This window comes from Dunckerocampus dactyliophorus, chromosome 4 (assembly GCF_027744805.1).
Source record: "Dunckerocampus dactyliophorus isolate RoL2022-P2 chromosome 4, RoL_Ddac_1.1, whole genome shotgun sequence".
In the NCBI taxonomy this organism is placed as follows: Eukaryota; Metazoa; Chordata; class Actinopteri; order Syngnathiformes; family Syngnathidae; genus Dunckerocampus; species Dunckerocampus dactyliophorus.
This window is the reverse complement of record NC_072822.1, coordinates 31,580,541-31,601,638: the sequence shown is the minus strand read 5'-3', so window position 1 is coordinate 31,601,638 and position 21,098 is coordinate 31,580,541. Positions and strand designations below refer to the sequence as shown.

General features: G+C 44.0%; 2 protein-coding genes across 4 annotated transcripts in view; both read left to right on the top strand.

Moving 5' to 3' along the window:
- The first annotated feature begins 1,600 nt into the window (after window positions 1-1,600).
- LOC129179194 (uncharacterized) overlaps window positions 1,601-21,098 on the top strand; it is a 60,387-nt gene continuing 40,889 nt past the window's right edge. For all 3 annotated transcript variants that reach the window (XM_054772100.1, XM_054772098.1, XM_054772099.1), the window contains exon 1: window positions 1,601-1,947. In XM_054772100.1, coding sequence (XP_054628075.1) covers window positions 1,665-1,947 — 283 coding nt within the window. In that variant the 5' untranslated portion in view covers window positions 1,601-1,664. The remainder of the gene's footprint in view (window positions 1,948-21,098) is intronic.
- Window positions 15,225-18,433, top strand: LOC129179233 (zinc finger protein 771-like). Its single transcript, XM_054772207.1, has 2 exons — window positions 15,225-15,456; window positions 17,023-18,433. Exons 1-2 carry the CDS (start codon window positions 15,279-15,281, stop codon window positions 18,231-18,233), a joined length of 1,389 nt encoding a protein of 462 aa, XP_054628182.1. The 5' UTR covers window positions 15,225-15,278; the 3' UTR covers window positions 18,234-18,433.

Genomic DNA, 21,098 nt, shown 5'->3' with positions numbered 1-21,098 from the left:
GCCCTTTCTCACCTACAGGGCCAGGACACATATGTCAGAATGCTATTTATAGACTATAGCTCCGCTTTTAATACAGTCAGCCCCCACAAACTCACAAATAAGCTCCTCACACTTGGCCTGTCTCCCTCCCTCTGTAACTGGGTGTTTAACTTTCTCACAGGCAGACCCCAGTCAGTCAGAGTCCACAACCGCACATCCAGCTCAAGAATTGTGAGCACTGGGACCCCACAGGGGTGTGTGCTGAGTCCACTCCTCTACACGCTCTTCACCTACGATTGCGTGGCCTCCCAGAACAACACCAGCATCATTAAATTTGCGGATGACACTACAGTCATCGGACTGATCACTGGTGGTGTTGAAACATCATACAGAAGAGAGGTGGCGGACCTCATAGCTTGGTGTCGTGATAACAATCTCCTTCTCAATACAGATAAGACTAAAGAGATGATCATTGACCCAAGAACAAGGGAAAAGGAGCCGCATAGACCCCTGTTTATTGATGAGACTGAGGTGGAGAGGGTGAAAACCTTCAAGTTCCTTGGCACACACATCAGCGAGGACCTCACCTGGTCTCACAACACCCAACAAATTCTGAAGAAGTCCCAAAGGAGACTGTACTTCCTGAGAAGACTGAGGAAATTTGGCATGTCCACCACAATCCTGAGTTGCTTCTACAGATGCACCATCGAAAGTGTCCTTACCGCCTCCATCACTGTTTGGTACGGTAACTGTACAACACGTGATAGGAAGGCACTCCAGCGGGTGATCAAGACCTCACAGAACATTGTTGGGGCAGCCCTCCCCTCACTGCAAGACATTTATAAATCTAGAGTCCTACGCAGAACACACAACCTCATCAAGGACAGCACACATCCACAACACTCATTATTCACACTCCTACCGTCAGGCAGACGCTACAGGAGTTTGAAGTCCAGGACCACAAGGCTGGCAAACAGCTTTTACCCACAGGCCATCAGGCTTCTCAATGAAGCACTCAGACACGCCACACGCAACACACACTCATAGCACTTTATTTATTTATTTATTTATTTGTATTATTTACTTGCATTAATGTCTCTTCTGTTGTTGTTGCTTAATTTCTTGGTATTTATGTATATGTGTTTATGTTTCTTATGTTCTTATTCTTTCTTGTGTTTTTCTTTCTTTTCTTGGGAGAATGAACAGAATAAGATTTTCATTGCATGGTATAACTGCTGTTTTACCATGCACATGACAATAAAACTCTCTTGAATCTTGAATCTTGAAGGAAAGTCATAATTATGGGATGAAAAGTGAAAATGATGACATAAAAAATCGAAATTATGAGATACAAACTGCGCATGTGCCGAGTGCCGTGTGACATCCAGGAATACATCCCATCATTTCGATTTTTTATCTGATAATTATAACTTAGCATTGGACTTTGTTATTATTTTTTAATTGTTGCACCAACCCACCAGACCAAATTCCCGGTATTGAATGACGTTCACCTGACAATTAAACCCTTTCTCCTTTCAACTTGGGCCGTCTTCCGTACCGCCGCAAGATGGCAGCCGTGTGACGTCACGAATGCTCCCAAAACCTCCGTCGAAGAAGAAAAGGGCGGAAGAGAAGTACCATACGTGAGACAAAGGGCGAAGGCGACTCACTGCAAAACATTACAAATGCTGAAAAAGTTGGTGAAGGAGCGACTCATGGCGGCAGCCGAGGAGATATTGTCGATGTTTGACAGAAGAATAGCGTCCTACGAGGGGGAACTTGCCCGAACGAGAGTGGAAGAGTTGGTGAAGGAGCGACTCATGGCGGCAGCCGGGGAGATATTGGCGATGTTTGACAGAAGGATAGCGTCCTACGAGGAGGAACTTGCCCGAATGAGAGAGGAGAAGGAGCGACATCGACAACAACTGGAAGCTGTTAGCAAGACTGGAACCGTGCCACAACTTAAAGGTATTTTCTTTTAGCAAGCGTTTATCTGCTGGTACGCTCCGGCAGCAGCACGTAAACATCCATTAATGGCATTTTTAGTGAGCGAGGCTCCGACGGACGGCCGCCATGTTAATTTAACATCAACAACCAATAGGAAATAGTGATGTATCGGTCGCGACCGAACCGGCTCTAAGATCCGGCTCTTTGAAATGAATCGACAGGAGCCGGCTCGCGTCGTTGGAGAGATTTGACCTATTTTTATCTATTTTGACCGAATTTGTCTAGTGAGATGGGTGTCTGTTTTTGTAGTTTATAATATAACATTGTGTTATAGTATAGTTTTGCAGCTGTTCATTGAGGTTTAACTCAAATCTCTTTAAATAATAAACATTTGATAGCATGTACTTTTTTACATGAGTAATTCATTTTACACAATACACATCATTTGGTAATACAGTTCCCATCGTATTAGGACTTTATTCCCATCATATTAGGACTTTATTCCCATCGTATTAGGACTTTATTCCCATCATATTAGGACTTTATTCCCATCATATTAGGACTTTATTCCCATCATATTAGGACTTTATTCCCATCGTATTAGGACTTTATTCCCATCGTATTAGGACTTTATTCCCATCATATTAGGACTTTATTCCCATCATATTAGGACTTTATTCCCATCGTATTAGGACTTTATTCCCATCGTATTAGGACTTTATTCCCATCATATTAGGACTTTATTCCCATCATATTAGGACTTTATTCCCATCGTATGAGGACTTTATTCCCATCATATTAGGACTTTATTCCCATCATATTAGGACTTTATTCCCATCGTATTAGGACTTTATTCCTATCATATTAGGACTTTATTCCCATCATATTAGGACTTTATTCCCATCGTATTAGGACTTTATTCCCATCGTATTAGGACTTTATTCCTATCATATTAGGACTTTATTCCTATCATATTAGGACTTTATTCCCATCATATTAGGACTTTATTCCCATCATATTAGGACTTTATTCCCATCATATTAGGACTTTATTCCTATCATATTAGGACTTTATTCCCATCGTATGAGGACTTTATTCCTATCATATTAGGACTTTATTCCCATCGTATTCGGACTTTATTCCCATCATATTAGGACTTTATTCCCATCATATTAGGACTTGCTCCCCAACCAAATTTCCATACGTTTTGTTTGGTTTGGTTCTCATCATATAACGACTTAAAAAATGTCTTTAATATTTCAACTCTATGCTACAAAAGTGAAATCATTTTTCCTCATAATATTAGGACTTCATTTGTGTAAAAAATTGACTTTATTCTGATAATATTACAGCTGTTTTTTAAAGGACAACTATTCCAACATTTTCTTCTAGTAGTATGACTTTATTTCCATACTAACTTCCCCCCAGCCTAATTTTCCAAAATGTACAACTTTTTTTTGCTTCACATAATATTATAACTTAAAAAACTTCACACTACGAAAATGATATTCTTCCTCATAATATTACGACGTCTTCTTGTAAAATGATGGCTTTTTCTCGTCAGATGGCAACTTTTTTCTCAGAGTATTCGGACTTTATTCTTGGAATATTACTGCTTTTTTTCTTTTTAGTTTTCTTGTGAAATTATTTTTAGAATGTGCCACGGGGGCCAATAAAAAAAAGGCACCACTTGAGGAGTACGGACTCGATGGTCTTAAAGTGTCGAGGAAGATTGGATTTCCCTGACCCCAAGGTCCTGCTCCGTAGAACCCATCCAGAACCCAGATACTTCAAGTCATTGAACGTGATGACCTGGATCTTTCTTGTGTTCAGCCTGAGCCCAACCCCGGCACATTCTACCTCCACCCTACTCTGACTAAAGTGTGTTTGTGTCCTGCAGACGTCCAGCAGCTGATTGGCTGTCAAGAAGAGCAGGGGGGGAGCTCCACTTTGAAGCAGGAGGATCCCCAGCCCCCCCACATTAAAGAGGAGGCGGAGGAACTGTGGATCACTCAGGAGGGAGAGGAGGCCGATCTCACCACGTTGCCACTGATTGTCGTCTCTGTGAAGACTGAAGACCACGAGGACAAACTGCCCGAGTCCTCACATCGGCTGTGTGCTTCAGACGTCCAGCAGCTGATTGGTCATCGAGAAGAGCATCCGAAGCAGGAAGAGCTGCAGCCCCCCCACGTCTCTGTGAGGATAGAAGATGATGAAGAGGAAGCACACTCAGACAAGGTCTTAGCTCCGCTGTCAGACAGCGAGCACACAGCGTCACACTCTCCTGAGGATGGAGAAGCTTTGAGCGGCGGCACAGACGGTGAAGGTGACGTGAGGACTCGCACTGACAGCAAATACTCTGAAAAGAAGACCGGTAAAAAATGTTTGACCTGCTCAGTTTGCGCTAAAAGCTTTTTTCATCCCAGCAAATTGACCCGACACATGCGGAAACACACGGGAGAAAAACCGTTTAGCTGCTCGTTTTGCGGCGCTAAATTTGCCATGAGGTCCACGCTGATGCGACACACGAGAACGCACACTGGAGAAAAACCGTTTAGTTGTCCCGTTTGCGACAGTAAATTTGCTCACAGGTTCACATTGACGACACACATGCAAACACACACTGGCGAAAAAGCGTTTAGTTGCTCCGCTTGTGGCGAACGCTTCGCTCGAAAGTCACTTATGGAGTCGCACGTGAGAACGCACACAGGAGAAAAACCTTTTAGTTGTTCCGTTTGTGGGAAAGAATTCTCTCATAGGTCGAATATGGCGTCGCACATGAGAACCCACACAGGAGAAAAACCTTTTACTTGCTCAGTTTGTGAGGACCGATTCACTCGAAAGTCATGCTTGGTGTCACACATGGCCAAACACACAGGAGAAAAACCTTTTAGTTGTTCCGTTTGCGGGAAAGGATTCTCTGAAAGGTCCAACATGGCGTCACACATGAGGACCCACACCGGAGAAAAACCCTTTCGTTGCTCAGTTTGTGGTAAAGTGTTCTCTGAAAGGTCCAACATGGCGTCACACATGAGGACCCACACCGGGGAAAAACCCTTCAGCTGCTCAGTTTGCGCTAAGACATTTTCTCAGAGGTCGACCATGGCATCGCACATGACAACGCACACGGGAGAGAAACCCTTTTGTTGCTCCGCTTGCGGCAAAAGGTTCTCTCAAAGGTCTGGCCTGGTGTATCACATGAGGACGCACGCGGGGGGGTCAGCCTCAGGTAAGGATAATAAGCTCCGTGATGACGCGTGAACTTCAAGCAGCTGTCGGCAGAAACCTTGCATGACACACCAAGGGAAATGTCAGAATAAAACGCGTGTAGATGATTCCGAATGATTGTACGGGCGTTGCGAGTGAGATCGGATGATGTCGTCGGAAGATGCGATGTCCTTTGTGCCGGCGTGAGATCTTGTACGAAGGCAAGCTAGTCGATGGATAGCTAGTTTATTCATCAGCAACCTAAAGCATGGGCAAATGGTACTAGTAAGGATAACTAGATACAGTATGCTATCGTTCCGGTTGTGATAAAGACGTACGTACTCGCTAAGAGGTGAGTAAATGAACACAGGTCCATACGAAGAGCAACCAACCAATCAGGGGGAAACAGCTATAAAGTAGGGGGGTCCAGCAGCAGGTGCGCTGTAAGGGAGGTGCCGGCGCTTGAAACAGAAGAAGCGCAGTCTTGCACCACCCAGATTACTAGGATTTAGACACAAGTCCTCATTTTCATTTGCTTTTTTAATAAAGGTGTTCATACATTGGAAGGAGGCTTCATGGACACCCTGGACTCTAGTAAATACAAGTACTGGACATCAATCTCATGTCATAAGGAGCTAGGTTTGTACTTAGAAAAAGCCTGGTGTATGCTGTAGTACGTCTGGTGCAGTAATGAGTCAGTGAGTCAGTACCAACAGCAGAGGTCTTTGTTGTATGTAAGCATGAATCAATACGTACTGTATGGATATGTGTAGATGTTATGTAGTGTAAATATGACCCCACCCCAACTGAAGGAGCTAAAGGAGAAGATCACAGCCTAATTCTTCTTGGTCAGCAAAGCCGCACTGCTGTCCGACTGGCAGGGAAAGACCCGAAGCTCTGCAGCTGCACATTCCACATACACAGTGGCGTCCTGAAGACCATCACACTACCACCACCATATTTTACTGTTCAACTTTTGAGTATTTTCCCAAAGGTCTTGGGGATCATCAAGATGTTTTCTGGCAAAATTGAGATGAGCCTTAATGTTGTTTTTGTTCAGCAGTGGTTTTGGTCGTGGAACTCTGCCATGTAGGCCGTTTTTGCCCAGTGTCTTTCTTATGGTGGAGTCATGAACACTGACCTTAACTTAGGCAAGTGAGGCCTGCAGTTCTTTGGATGTTGTTGCGGAGTCTTTTGTGACCTCTCGGATGAGTCGTGGCTGTGCTCTTGGGGTCGTTTTGGTTGGCCGGCCACTCCTGGGAAGGTTCACCACCGTTCCATGTTTTGGCCATTTGTGGATAATGGCTCTCAATGTGGTTGGCTGGAGTCCCAAAGCTTTAGAACCTTTTCCATACTGACAGATCTCAATTCATCTCAGTTATTTTTAACAAGAAGAACTTTTTCACACAGGGCCATGTAGCTTTGGATTTTTTTCTCCCTTAATAATCCATCCATCCATTTTCTATACCGCTTCATCCTCATGAGGGTCGCGGGGGCATGCTGGAGCCTATCCCAGCTGACTTCGGGCGACACGCGGGGTACACCCTGGACTGGTCGCCAGCCAATCGCAGGGCACATATAGACAAACAACCATTCACACTCACATTCATACCTATGGACAATTTAGAGTCACCAATTAACCTCACCTGCATGTTTTTGGAATGTGGGAGGAAGCCGGAAGCCGAAAACCCACGCGCACACGGGGAGAACATGCAAACTCCACACAGAAATGCCCAGGGGAGAATCGAACCCAGGTCTTCCCGATCTCCAGGCTGTTCCTGTATTGGCCAACGTGCTAACCACTAGACCACCATGCGGCCTTCACTTAATAATAAAAAGTTAAATTTAAAAAGTGCATCAAGTGTTGAGTTGACTAATATTTACATTTGTTTGATGATCTGAAACATTTAAGTGTGGCAAACATGCAAAAAATAAGAAATCAGGAAAGGGGCAAACACATGATACACATCATGTGTGTTAGGAATACAGATGGGCTCACACGGTGTATTCATAACACGACCACATGCACACCATACTGCAATCCGCCTGTCCGTCACGCGTTCCATCCTTCCCTCAATCGTGAACAAGACCTCGAGGTACTGTTCTTGTACAACCGGAGCAGAAGCCTGGTTTGCATTGCCAGCAATAAGTAAGTCAAGTCTGTTCCCGGTGAACGTTGGCCTCCACCAAGGCTCAGTTGGAAAAGGGTGGATTGCACACTTTGGCTTGGTAGTGAGGTCTTGCTCCAGGTGGAGGACTTCAAATATCGCAGGGTCTTGTTCACTCGTGAAGGAAGGTTGGAGCGTGGGATTGACAGGTGGGTTGGCGCAGCGTCTGCAGTCATGTGGTTGCTGTAAAGCAAAGCTCTCGATTTACTGGTCCGTTTATGTTCCCAAACTCACCAATGGACATGAGCTTTGGGTCGTGACTGAAGGAACGAGATTGTGGATTCAAGCGGCTGGAATGAGTTTCCTCCATAGGGTGGCTGTACTCAGCCTAAGAGATGTGGGTGAGGAACTCGGGCATCTAGTCCGGATGCACCTGGATGTCTCCCTGGTGAGGTGTTCCGGGCATGCCTGGTTGAAAGGAGACCCGGGGCAGATCTAGGACACGATGGAGGGATTATGTCTCACAGCTGGGCTGGAAATGCCTCGGTGTCTCTCGCTCTCTTTCTCCCTCTCACACACACACGGTGGAACTGGAAGAGTTGACTGGGAAGTCTGGACTTCCCTATTGACTCTACTGACCCCGCGACCTGGACCCAGATAAGCAGAAGAAGATGGATGGATGGTTTGCTGTGTTTATTTCCCTGAGTGTGATATTTTGTTGCTTTACTTTGAGTATTTGCCATCCTGCACAACTATTTTAATGTATTTGACTATTTTAATGGGCTAATGGTGTTTTACGATTATTATAAAAATAAAGTCTCAATGTCTGTATTTGGTGTCCATACATGCGGTCCTAACTTTAGTTGGTATTGGTTCTGGGAACAGTCTCCCTCGTGGTACTGTCCGTGTTTTCGCTATTTATACTTGCTCAATTCAGCAGAGGATATTGATTTGAAGTGCAGCTTCAGTTCTTTCATGAAAACATAAAAAAGGGGTTTCACTTTGGCAAATTTACATTTGTGGATTTAGAATTTTGCAAGAATTAAAATGAGATGAATTAAAAAATATTCTTTGTCAGCTGGAGCATCATTCTTTCCAAAGCCAAAAAGGACATTTTGCAGGAGGAGCTCAAAATCACAGCAGATATGATCTAAAATAAATCTACAAACATCTTGCCACACTTTACGGGTATATTCACATTTCCAAAACAGATGAACAACAGTCTCAGTATGGGAGTCACAAAAAGCACATTTCAGATCTAAATCAACATACTTGAATTTGATAAAGAAGGATTTAACTGGATAACATCGGTGAATCATTTTAAATGACACTTCTTTCACTTTGTTAACCACAAAAAATGTTTGAGGAAGAGACCAGATTTTTTCCCAACACAAGTTATTAACACGACTGTTGCAGTAAGTTATTACAGGAGAAACAGAAACAATATTATAGTGGAAAAGAGCAGGGATTTTACAGTTGTTCTTACTACCAGATGGGTTGAAGCATATTTGACCAACTGGAGAGTCCGTTACGACAGTAAACGGAGCATCAAGTATATTAACAGACATGCTACTTTTGAACAACATGAGTACACCAGATGGAATACTATGGCATACTGTTTGGGAGTTCTAGGTATACCATGATATTGAAGAAACTCTTCATAGGAAAACAAGACACCATTGCCGTTGAATAGCTGCTTTACCCAAATAATATTACTGTTAAACCACTCCCCAAAGAATATGGATCTGTTCCTGTAAAGTATATCCTTGTTATTCCATATAGAGTATCGGTGTGGTGAAAAATTGTGTTTGTATATCATAGCCCATGCAAGCAGTGCTTGTTTGTGAAAGCTGGAGAGATGAATAGGGTTTTTTTTCTGTTATAGTTAAACACTAAAAGGAATTTGAGCCCACCAATTTTAGAGAAGATATAATTGGAGATACAGTTCCATATTGAGTTTGTTTTTTTCAAGAATTGTTTGATCCAATTGATCTTAAAGGTATTATTTAGAGAAGCAAAGTCTAAGAAATGAAGCCCCCCATTCTCATATGTGTTTATGACCACAGATTTTTTTGATGTAATGAGTCTTATTTTTCCATAAAAAGTTGAACAACATCTGATCTATGCATTGAATGCTTTTACTGTTAATATGTAGTGATAGGGCAGCATAAGTAAGTCTAGATATTCCTTCTGCTTTTGTTATTAGTGTTCTGCCTCTTAAAGACAGTCTCTTAGGAGCCAGAGATTAAACCTTTTCTGGGCTTTTTCTAGAATTGGGATACAATTTAAAGCATTTCTGGCTTTCTGATCTTTAGTGATGGGAATCCCTAAATATATTACGGTTTCTTTGAAGTTCGCTATTGCGTGAGTAGCCAAGTCTTTTACTGCCATTAAGTCACATTTGTTTACATTCAAGTGTAGACCAGAAGCTTTAGAGAACACATTCATTATATTTAGAGCAAGAGGTATTTGAGAAGAATCTTTTTAAAAAATGGTTGTGTCATCTGCAAGTTGACTAATAATGAGTTCTCTTTCTGCTACAGTAATGCCTTTCAGAGAGTTTGATTTAATGTGGACAGCTAAAAGTTGGGTGACAAGGAGAAAAAGATAGGGGGAGATAGGACAACCTTGCCAAATTCCTCGTTTAACGTCAAAACGTGGGGTTGTGCTGGAACTCATTTTAATAGAGCAGTTACTGCGTAGTGTTCAATGCAGCCCACTGAAGTCTATACTACTGGAAGGGGCATCACGGCTGATTGCATGAAGCCATTGTCGGCCACCTTGCTTCACCCAAAAAAGCACACACGCGTACACATACTTGTATCTTCATTCACTACATTTATTATGGTTCGGTATCAAAATTAACACGAATTAACAAAAAATCAATTGAAACAAAGTAAATTTACTAGACCCAAATCTCAAAATTTCCCTCCAGTTTAAGGTTTTTCCTACCTCTAAGGTGTGAAATTACAATGCATAACAAGTTAATTTCAGTGTTCACAAAGTATTTGTTATGATAAGCATCTACGTAGTATCAAAGTTAAATGCTAGCATACCTTTAGAAGATGATCAGGAAAGTCAAATATTGTTGGAACTGCATTTTGTCGAAATCTAACAGTCTGGCCGGTCCTGTCGAAGTTCTCCTCGGTGAAATGACTTGAACAGAGTTGCGATCTGGCTGCAGGAATCCACCTGTCTCTCCGCATATTTACTACCCATTGCTTTAGAAGTTGAGCATTGCAGTGTGCAAATCTAAAGGAGAAGAAGGGATCATTTACAACGACTTAGATGAAAAGATGCTTACAGATTTATATTTTTTTAACTATTTTTATTATTTATAAGCATTTACCTACCTGTGAAATGTAAGTCCCTTCTCGCGATTTTCACGAGTATCACGATTTGTGCAATTAATAGCAGCACAAGACGGCATCTCGAACTCCTCTTAGTTCTGAGGCTTTCTTGTTTTGGGTGAAACAACATGGCGACTTCTATACTTCCGGTGGCTTCAGGCCTCCAATGCGCAGCAAGCACTGATCTAAAAAAAAGACTGGATCGAGCTTCTATTGTTTTATTTTTGAAGCCAATGGAAATTTGCGGCGGCCATCTTGGTGAGACCACTTTGCTGTGAGACAACAGTATGGCAACGCACTGGTAAAACTTCGATTGATCGTATAGCCACCAAAATCAACTGCTAAAGGTTATAACTACTCAGATTTATACGCTTTTGTGTCATTTATCAAGCTAGTAAGATGTATTTTAGCTTCGAGACGGACGAAAAATTGGCTGTGTGGCAGCCTGCAAACATTGTTTACGTACGGAATTTAAAGTCTATCTTTGTCTAATTATTTTCCTACGGTAAACCATTATTTTTTTTTATCTCAGGATAAGGTTAAGGCAGGAAGAAAGCAGAAATTTTGTCACATGTCTTCAACTTTGCGTGAATCATGTGTGGTATCAGAATTAATGTAACTTGGTAGTTGTGGTAGCTTTTAAAAAAGCTGTTTTTTGGTACAAAAAGACATTAGATAAGTGCAAATACTCAAAGCCTACTGTAAAAAACTGCATAGAAATAATTTTATCATTGATTGCTAGGCTAGGCACCAAAAAAAGGCCGAGCTGTTACAGGAAGGTGTAACTAGAAAATTCTTGCAAAACCACCCATCAAAGTTCATACTTTAACTTTTGGTTACATTTCGAGAACTTTTCAAAGCAAAGCCGTTCAAGTAGTGGCACATATATCAGGTCAAAAAAAGGTGCCAAGTAAAAGTACTTACGAGTGGAAGGTTCTTGGGAAGTGCTTTTTAAGTTGTGTTTCCTCATCCTCGCTTCCTTCACTGGCACTCCTGATGTTTTTGATGATTTTTCACTAATTCTGCGTTCGTATACCAGCACAATCACAAAGCTGTGGCGCGTAAGGTGGTCTCACCAAGATGGCGGCGATCGAAAAAATCTGGCTTCAAATTTTGGCGCGTGAAAACAATAGGTTGCTCGATCCAGTCTTTTTTTTAGATCAGTGATGGCAGCGCTGTGACGCCACGGAGCTTAGCTGCCGTAAAACCTCCATCGAAGTCGGAAAAGACGGACGTTAGCACATCACCAAAAGGACCAGAGCACTGATCTGCACTTAAAGAATCTGGATAGGCCATTGGTCAATGACTTGTGAAGCCACGCGGCCGCCATATTACCACTCCCAAGAAACACTTCTCGGACAATGACTTGTGTCAGAACTTGTGAGTTGTTAAGTGTGTTGTTAGTTTGTTACCCACTCACACTAAATGCAAGGTTAGTCTTCACAACAGGTGTGCTTGAGCTTAGTCATAAGGACTCGGGTATGATCATTTTTAAAAATTCTGTCGATATCATACCATACCTGAGTCATAACGGCTTTACATAGGGGGCTGTGGGGGATATGTAAACAAACAACCGCGACTAGACTACTAAATCATTTGCGGTTGCTTGCAAATATAAAAAAATATGTTGGTTTTGTTTTTGTTTACCCAAATTTCAAATGAACCCCCATATGGAGACAATGTTTATATATTATTACATATTATATTACATATTATTCCTGTGGCTTTTGTTCAAATATATTTCTATATCAGAAAAGAGCTTATTTCTATTTCATAACACAAACAAAAAAAATCATCAAAATGTTAAATGATTTTAAAACTTGTCCAAAGTCACTCTCTTTTATGATTCATATTTTGTACAGACGAGAGCATAGTGAATTGTATGAAAGTAAGAATAAAAAGTAAAGGATCATGACCATGGATTTTAGTGGAAAAAAGGGATGGGATATGCAGTTCAAATGAAAATCTCTTTCTAGAGGAGTAAAACTATCATTGCTATAGGGGAGTGCTGAGCCAGGGTGCACAGTAGAATTTTGTCCCAAAGGCAATGAGAATTGGAAGGGGAAAAAGTACATTTAATATAGCCAAAAGATCGAGAATAACGTATCAAATGGTTTTTAAGGGACGAAGGTTGCGTTACTTGAAGGAATGCGAGAATTTACTGTCACAGATTGAACAACTAAAAGGTTTTTCTCCACTGTGGGTTTTCATGTGTCGCATCAAAGTGAACCTGATAGCAAATGTTCGGCCACAGAAGGAGCAACTAAAGGGTCTTTGTCCTGTGTGTTTCCGCATGTGTTCAGTCAAGCGGCTCTGAAACAAAAAGCTTTTAGCACAAACTGAGCAGTCAAAACGTTTTTTAAAGGATTCAACTTTTTTTTAACATATAAGATGTCTCCACGGTGACTTTACACTTTTATATCAATATCCACTTCCACAGATGTGACTATTCATTTGCTTTGGTAATAAATTGTAAATTCATAAAAATTGGACATCCTTTACTTAAAAAAGGTCTGATTCTAGTAAGGCTGGATGTTATGGCAAAAAAAAAGGATGATGACATATTCTCTATATAGGCACGCGTACTGGGAAAACCTGCCCCTGCCGCCCCATGAGGGCTCAAAGGCGGACAGGTGAGGTGTCTCTAGCCCCTCTCCACCATGGTTCTCCTGACCTCCAGAGCAGCACGCTGGTTAAAACAGCAAGGTGTTCCGCCTGGAAGAATGCCCAGTGATGCTTCACGGCGGGAAGGGAAGTGTGGCGGGGTCCTGGGGTTCCAGCAACCCAAAAGTAGTGCGTGAAATCCGGCTAAAACGGCGGGCCGAATGCCGTCCCCCTGAAGCCTGGGGTCGTGGCTAAGCAGCTCACAAACAGCAGAGCAAAACAATGAAGGACACATACAAGGATGAAGAGACCTTGGAGCTTTCAGGTTCTCTGCAGCTCTTCTTCTGGATGAAGATGTCAGTTGTTCCTGCCATCTGCTGGAGCCATCCACCCTGCTTGGGCTTTACTGTCCCGAGATCTTCTGATCTTCTATCCACCGCCGCCATGTCAGGCTGGTTGGCCATCACCAGTTTGTCAGTCTGGGTCTGAGAGTTCCACAGGATCTTGGGCTGGTTGGTCTCTAATGCCTTCATTCTGATTCTGGGAACTCCAGTCCATATTTTGGTCCAGATGTTTCTCTCCTCTTCTCTGACACCCTGCTGTGATGTGCCTCGCTGTCTCAGGGGCTTCTTTGCACCCGGGGTCCTGTCTATTGATCTTGTTCTTCTGCTGCCATGATGAATGCCTCCATGTTGTCTTTTCCAGCCACTGCTGTGTTTTCCTGATGTCTTCAATTTGTGGGTGGTACATGCCATGCAGGGGCTTGTCTTTCCATGACAGCCCATCTGGCTCCACCTCCTTACTGGGCTCCTGTTGTCTGAGGCACTTAGTCACTTAGCAGGTTGTCCCTGGGGTCTATGTTCTTGATGTATTCTTGGAGGTTTTCTTCCGGATAGTGCTGGTGATGTTTACTATTCCTTTACCGCACAGACGAGGGCCTTCAGTCATGAGGCATGCCCCTGCGACATCTCCACATAGCCGGCTGCCGTTTGACGACCCTGTGCAACCTGAACCTCCGTTGTTCCATTGAAGGATCATGATGGTGGAAAACATCTCAGGTGGGATCTCCTTGTCATGCCAGTAATGCTGAAAGCCATCAGGACCGTCAAGGGAGAATAAAACTTTCTTCCACCTTTCAATGTCCCATGTTTGGTGCTCTCCTGCAAATTCCAAACATGTTTTTTTTCTTCTTAAAAGCCTTCTCTGGCAGGTGGCGTCTGATGGTTAGTGCACCTCACTCGGCACCAGTACCAACCTTCGTTTGGGCCGAGGATGGTACCGTGTCTTGATGGACCGCCAGTGGGATCCTCCGGCTCATTTTTGGGGGTCTACCACTTGACTTTCTTGTGCAATGAGCCTCAGGATGAAGTGACTGTCTTACTGCGTCCAACCTCAGCAGCAATGGCGCGCTGCAAGAGAGAGGCCTCGCTTATAAGCAGCTTAACAATCACACCACCTTCAAAGAGAGAAGGCATTTTTGCCTTTGCTATCCAGAGATGATGACAGTGTGAATACCTGACACTAAATCACATTCAATCCACATTTTTACCAACATTTTCCCTTCTAAAGGCTGTGCTCTTCAACTTTTGATGAACAGCCGATTTCACTTGAATGCTTCTTTTCTGTCTCACTCCCATTTCTTCTTTTTGAATTTTGAAGCTCTGCTTAGAACCTTCTTAAGATCCAACAGTGCAAATTGTACATTCTTCACATTTTTTCATTATTATTTTGATAATGAGTCTGTATTTATGCAGCCTTTCTTTTTATTTTCTTCGTAGAAATGAGGTTGCTGCTCGTAGGTGCAGGCCTACTGAAGGTCCCTGCGACCTGTGAAACAACGTGATGAAGTCGAACTCCTTCATGCCTTTGTTGAGAAAAATGAGCAATAATCTCCACGGCAGCTATTAAAGCTCCTTATCTGGAGCAGTCTTCCATACCGCCGCAAGATGGCAGCAGTGTGACGTCACGGGCGCTCCTAAAACATCAATCCAAGAAGAAAAAGGCGGAAGTTAGCAACCTTTCACGACAGACGCCAAGCTAAGGGCGAAGGCGACGAAGTGCAATCGAGGAAAAAACATTGAAAATGGTGAAAGAGTTGGTGAAGGAGCGTCTAATGGCGGCAGCTGATGAAATATCGGCGATGTTTGAAAGAACGATAGCGTCCTACGAGGAGGAACTTTCCCGAACGAGAGAGGAGAAGGAGCGACTTCGACAACAACTGGAAGCTGTTAGCAAGACGGGAGTTTTGGTACAGCTTGGAGGTATTTTCACTGTCCTGCTGCTTTTGTGACACTTTATTTCGCTGGTAAGGCATCACCGTGGGCGAAAATGTCGGTTTTAGTGACCTCGAGTGAGACGCCAAGTTGATTTAACCATCAACCAATGGGACAACGACGCGTAGGTCATGTGACAGGGCATTGTTTGTGCTTTGTCAATGTACAGTATGTACACATTATGCACAACCTTTCTTTTTATTTTTATTCATTTACATTTGCATTAATATTGTACCTGCCGTTTCCTCCTTTTTATTGTCTAACAGCTGAATAATTACTCACAATTAATTAACTTAAATTCCTATTGATTATTGTTATTAACCCTAACCCGACCTCAGATAAGCGGAAGAAGATGGATGAATCACACGATCAATGAAGATGAAGTGGATAATCAATATATTGGCATGTGGCGTCCTTCTTCTTGAGGCTCATCCCAAGGTGACTTTAAAAAGGTGTTAGTCATGCAGCTTTCGCGCTCACCTTGGACCAGACGTGGCAGCAAGTTGCCAACATTCTTACCCTCTTTCTTCTTCTTCTCCTACACGGAATGGTTTGCTTGGCAAGATATTGACTCCTGATGTTGATACTTTTCATGCTTCTCATTAGGGCTGGGCGACATTTTTAAAACACCCATACTTCTTTTAAGCACGGTATCAAAAACGAGCATATAGGCTGGATCTGATGCAGATGTTTCAAGATTGCACCGCCCGAGCGGCAGCTGGTTACAGCAGCTCCGTATTTCCCGTGGCGTTTTTGGTGTTTAATAGTGCTTTATTCCTACTTTCTTATCGTTTCGTGTGCCGTGGCGACCCCTCAAGCGAGCGTGCAGCTGTGGGTGTTCATCTTGTTACGTTTGTAGCTTGCCTCTCGCTTGTTGCGGGAGCATCCGCTAGCTTTGAGCCGCACACCCCTTCGCTACGCCGAGCGACCGGAGATCCGGTGGAGATACGGAGGAGGAGGATAGCGTGAGAGAAGCGCCGACAGCGGAAAAGATGGTATAAACCATGTTTACCATGACGGTGGACGTGAGATGGAAGAGCTAACGGTGCTAACCCGGCTGCAGAGGGATTGCGCCTCTTGCGCCACCACCTCAGTATACTTCAGGGTTGGAAATAAATCAAGAAATGACGATGATGTCTTGTGTTCTTTATGGAGTGATTTCAAATACCGTGTGCTGCTTTTAAAAATTGACCAGACACATTAGGCGTAGTTGCACACGGTATCGGATCGGTATCGTCAACACCGGCCTGAATTTTACCCGGTACAGGATTGGAAATGAAACCAGCGATATCGCACATGACGAGAGCACACGCTGCAGCCACCTTTACTTCCATAAACACACGGAAATGCGTGCGACGTCGCTTTGCGTTCACATGGTAAAGTGAACGTCCGCATTCAAAAATCTGATTTGAACAAAAAATGTGAATCGGGCATCGTACCTGCCATGTGAGTGTAGCCTGAAAACACATGAACGTGTGCATTGAGTTCCAGGAGAAACATCTCAAGGATCACGTCTGAGCTAACGTGTGTGTTTGTGTTATTTGTGTCCTGCAGACGTCCAGCAGCTGTTCGGTCATCAAGAACAACATTCCCCTCAACCAAAGGAGGGGGGCTCCATTCTGAAGCAGGAGGGGCCCCAGCCCCCCCACATTAAAGACAAAGAGGAGGAACTGTGGATCACTCAGGAGGCGGAGCTCACCAAGTTGCCACCGACTGGTGTCTCCGTGACTGAAGACCAGGAAGACAAACCACCTGAGTCCTCATGTTTGTTGCATCCTTCAGACGTCCAGCAGATGATTGATCGTCAAGAACAACTGCAGGGGGGGAGCTCCATTTTGAAGCAGCCCCCCCACGTTAAAGAGGAAGAACAGGAACTCTGGATCTCACAGGAAGAAGAGGAGACCGATCCCACTGAGTTGCCACTGACTGGTGTCTCCGTGAAGACTGAAGGCCATGAAGACAAGCTCTTAGCTCCGCTATCAGTTGGTGATGATGTAACATCACACTATCCTGAGGATGAAGACAGGGACCACACCCAAGTAGCTGTGAGCAGCGATACAGGCGGTGAAGGTGATGTGAGGACTCACGCTGACAACAAACACTCCGAATTCTGTGAAAAAAAGACGGGTAAAAATCGTTTTGCCTGCTCAGTTTGTGCTAAAAGCTTTTTTTTTAAGAGCCGCTTGACTGAACACATGCGGAAACACACAGGACAAAAACCCTTTAGTTGCTCCTTCTGTGGCCGAACATTTGCTAGCAGGTCCGCTTTGATGCAACACACGAGAACGCACAGTGGAGAAAAACCTTTTAGTTGCTCAGTCTGTGACAGTAAATTTGCTCTGAGGTGTGCTTTGGTTCAACACATGAGAACCCACACGGGTGAAAAACCTTTTAGTTGCTCAGTTTGTGGAAAAGGATTCTCTCATAGGTGTAACATGACGACACACATGAGAACCCACACGGGAGAAAAACCCTTCAGTTGCTCGCTTTGCGGTCAACGATTTCCTCGAAGGTCGGGTATGGCGTCGCACATGAGGTCGCACACGGGAGAAAAACCCTTCGGTTGCTCAGTTTGCGGTAAAAGAATCTCTACAAGGTCAAACATGGTGGACCACATGAGAACACACAGAAGAGAAAAGGCTCGTCCAGAAGGGTTGGGGTCAGCCTCGGATAAGAACAAGTTAGCTGATGATGATGATGTCACTTCAACGAGCAGTCAGCCCAAACATTATTGGAACCAAAAAGACTTTGAATGGTCTTTCTGACATCCATAGATAGCGAATGCAATCAGTATCTATTGTACGGGTATTGTAAACCATGTGATGATGTTATTGGAAGGTGTGCTCTCCTTTGTGCCACCGTGAGATGGATACAAGTCCAGTTAGCAAGCATGCTATCCTTGTTTGGGACAAACAGACTGTTTTTTCTCTATTCTAACTTTTTTTTTTAACATATAAGGTGTTACACGGTGACTTTACACTTTTATATCAATATCATTCAATGTAAACTGTTTGCATGTTCCAAATAAATGAAATCATGACTCTTATTATTTTGTTTAGGAGTGTATATTTATGCAGTATTTCTTCTTTTTCTTCGTAGAAGTGAGGTTGCTGCTCGTAGGTGCAGGCCTACTGAAGGTCCCTGCGACCTGTGAAACAACGTGATGAAGTCGAACTCCTTCATGCCTTTGTTGAGAAAAATGAGCAATAATCTCCACGGCAGCTATTAAAGCTCCTTATCTGGAGCAGTCTTCCATACCGCCGCAAGATGGCAGCAGTGTAACGTCACGGGCGCTCCAAAAACATCAATCCAAGAAGAGAAAGGCGGAAGTTAGCAACCTTTAAAGACAGACGCCAGACAAAAGGGCGAAGGCGACGAAATGCAATTGAGGGAAAAAACATTAAAAATGCCGAAAGAGTTGGTGAAGGAGCGACTAATTGTGATATAATAGGCTATTATTATATGAGTAGTGCTTTATTAAAGTTTGTACTGTGATACGTCATACTCCAGTTGATTGACAGGTCCCGCCTATAAGGGGGAGCTCCAGGAAGTGACTGTTAGAGTGAGCACACTGCATGTTTTACGGCTCTGCCACATTGTATAAAAGGTTGCATAAAACGTGAAGCTTGTCTGCTGACTATCATTACATAGTGTCAGAAGTTCTGGACGGACGCATTCCTTCTGAAAAAATGGCCAAGTTTCATCCGCCGGAGAGTTTTCCCTTTGACCGACCGAATGAATGGGCAGATTGGAGGCAGCGCTTCCGCGTCGCGACCAAACTCAATAAAGAGGACGGCGAGGTCCAGGTCAGTTCACTTATTTACGCCATGGGGCCTGAAGCGGAGAACATTTTTAAATCTTTCACGATATCCGAGGACGATAAGAAGACGTTGGATGTTGTGTTAGGAAAATACGACGAGTACTTCTAACCTAAGAGGAATGTGATACACGAGCGCGCCTGCTTTCACCAAAGAGCGCAGCGGCCCGGTGAAAAGGCGGAAATGGCCCTATATGAACTGTCAGAACACTGTGACTTCGGTGTAAACAGAGATGAACACATCCGTGACCGCATAGTTGTGGGCATTTCAGATAAGGATTTATCACGCAAGTTGCAGCTGATGGCTGATCTTACTTTAGCCCTCAGACCGTACGTCAGTCTGAGGAGGTTGCACTCCAAGTCCACCAGCAGGGGGAGACATACGCTGCAGTGCAGTAGATCGCACGGGGGAAAACAGCAGGCAGAGGAAAACCCAAGTGGAAGCCAAGAATGAGAGCAAGTGGAGAGCAAGGAGAACCAAAATGTGGAAGGTGTGGCAAACCTAAACACAAGGAACAGGAAAAATGCCCAGCCTTGAAATCAACATGCAACAAATGTCATAAAGTGGGTCACTGGGAGTCTAGATGTCACACTAAATCAGTCAGAGAAGTGACAAAAAAACGTTTCAGATAATGTTTCAGAGGTACCATATTTCCTGGGGGCAGTCACAAAATCCAGCAAAAATGAACAGTGGACTGTACAGTTAGTGATAGGGGAAACACCGGTCAGATTCAAAATCGACACGGGTGCTGATACAAACGAAGAGACGTGTGAAGAGACGTTTACTAGTTTGACCCCCAGGAAGAAATTAGAGCATCCTAATGTCACACTGTGCAGCCCTGGTGGTCAGTTGGACTGTCTGAGGAAGTTCCGAGCCACCACAAAGTACAAAGATAACCTCTACTCCTTTCCAGTGTACGTCATCCGTGGCCAGAATGCGAACAATCTGCTAAGCAGAGACACAGCTACAACAATGGGCTTGGTGAAGCGCATTGAAGAAGTTTGCGACGCGTTCGGGGAGCATGGAACTCTGAAAACAGAACCAGTTAAGATCCTATTGAAAGAGAATGCTCAACCGTACGCAGTGCATACGGCACGGAGGGTACCCCTGCCCCTCATGAAAAAAGTGAAGGAGGAAATCCAGCGCATGGAGGAGAACGGCATAATAGAACCAGTGACAGAGCCTACGGACTGGTGTGCGCCAATGGTACCCATTCCGAGGAAAAATGGAAAAATGCGCATATGCGTGGACTTAAAGCGGCTAAATGAAGCTGTGAGGAGAGAAAGGTACGTCCTTCCTACAGCAGAGGAAATCACTGCAGAGCTGAGCGGCGCCACCGTATTCACATCGTTAGATGCGGCCTCAGGTTTTTGGCAGATCCCTCTAAGTCCAGAAAGCAGCAAGCTAACCACATTTATAACACCATTTGGGAGGTACACCTTCAAACGCCTCCCTTTCGGGATCACTAGCGCCCCAGAGATTTTCCAAAGGAAAATGGCTGAGACCCTGAATGGCCTCGAAGGCGTGGCCATCTACATGGATGATATACTAGTCCATGGGGACACCCCGGAGCAGCACGACCAGCGCCTCGATAAGGTGTTGGAGAGGATAGAGTCAGCCGGCTTGAAGTTGAACAGAGAGAAGTGTGTGTTCCGACAGAACCAGATCCGCTTCCTCGGTCATGTGATCGACAAGTTTGGTGTCAAGCCTGACCCGGATAAAGTCACGGCAATCCGTGAGCTTCCACAGCCACAGAACGTACAGGAGTTAAAGCGTGTCTTAGGGATGTTCAACTACCTTGGAAAATACATT

Coding starts and splice junctions, on each gene's coding strand:
- LOC129179233 (XM_054772207.1), top strand. CDS start 15,279: ATGGTGAAAGAGTTGGTGAAGGAGCGTCTAATGGCGGCAGCTGATGAA. Junction 15,457..17,022: donor AGTTTTGGTACAGCTTGGAG/GTATTTTCACTG, acceptor TGTGTCCTGCAG/ACGTCCAGCAGCTGTTCGGT.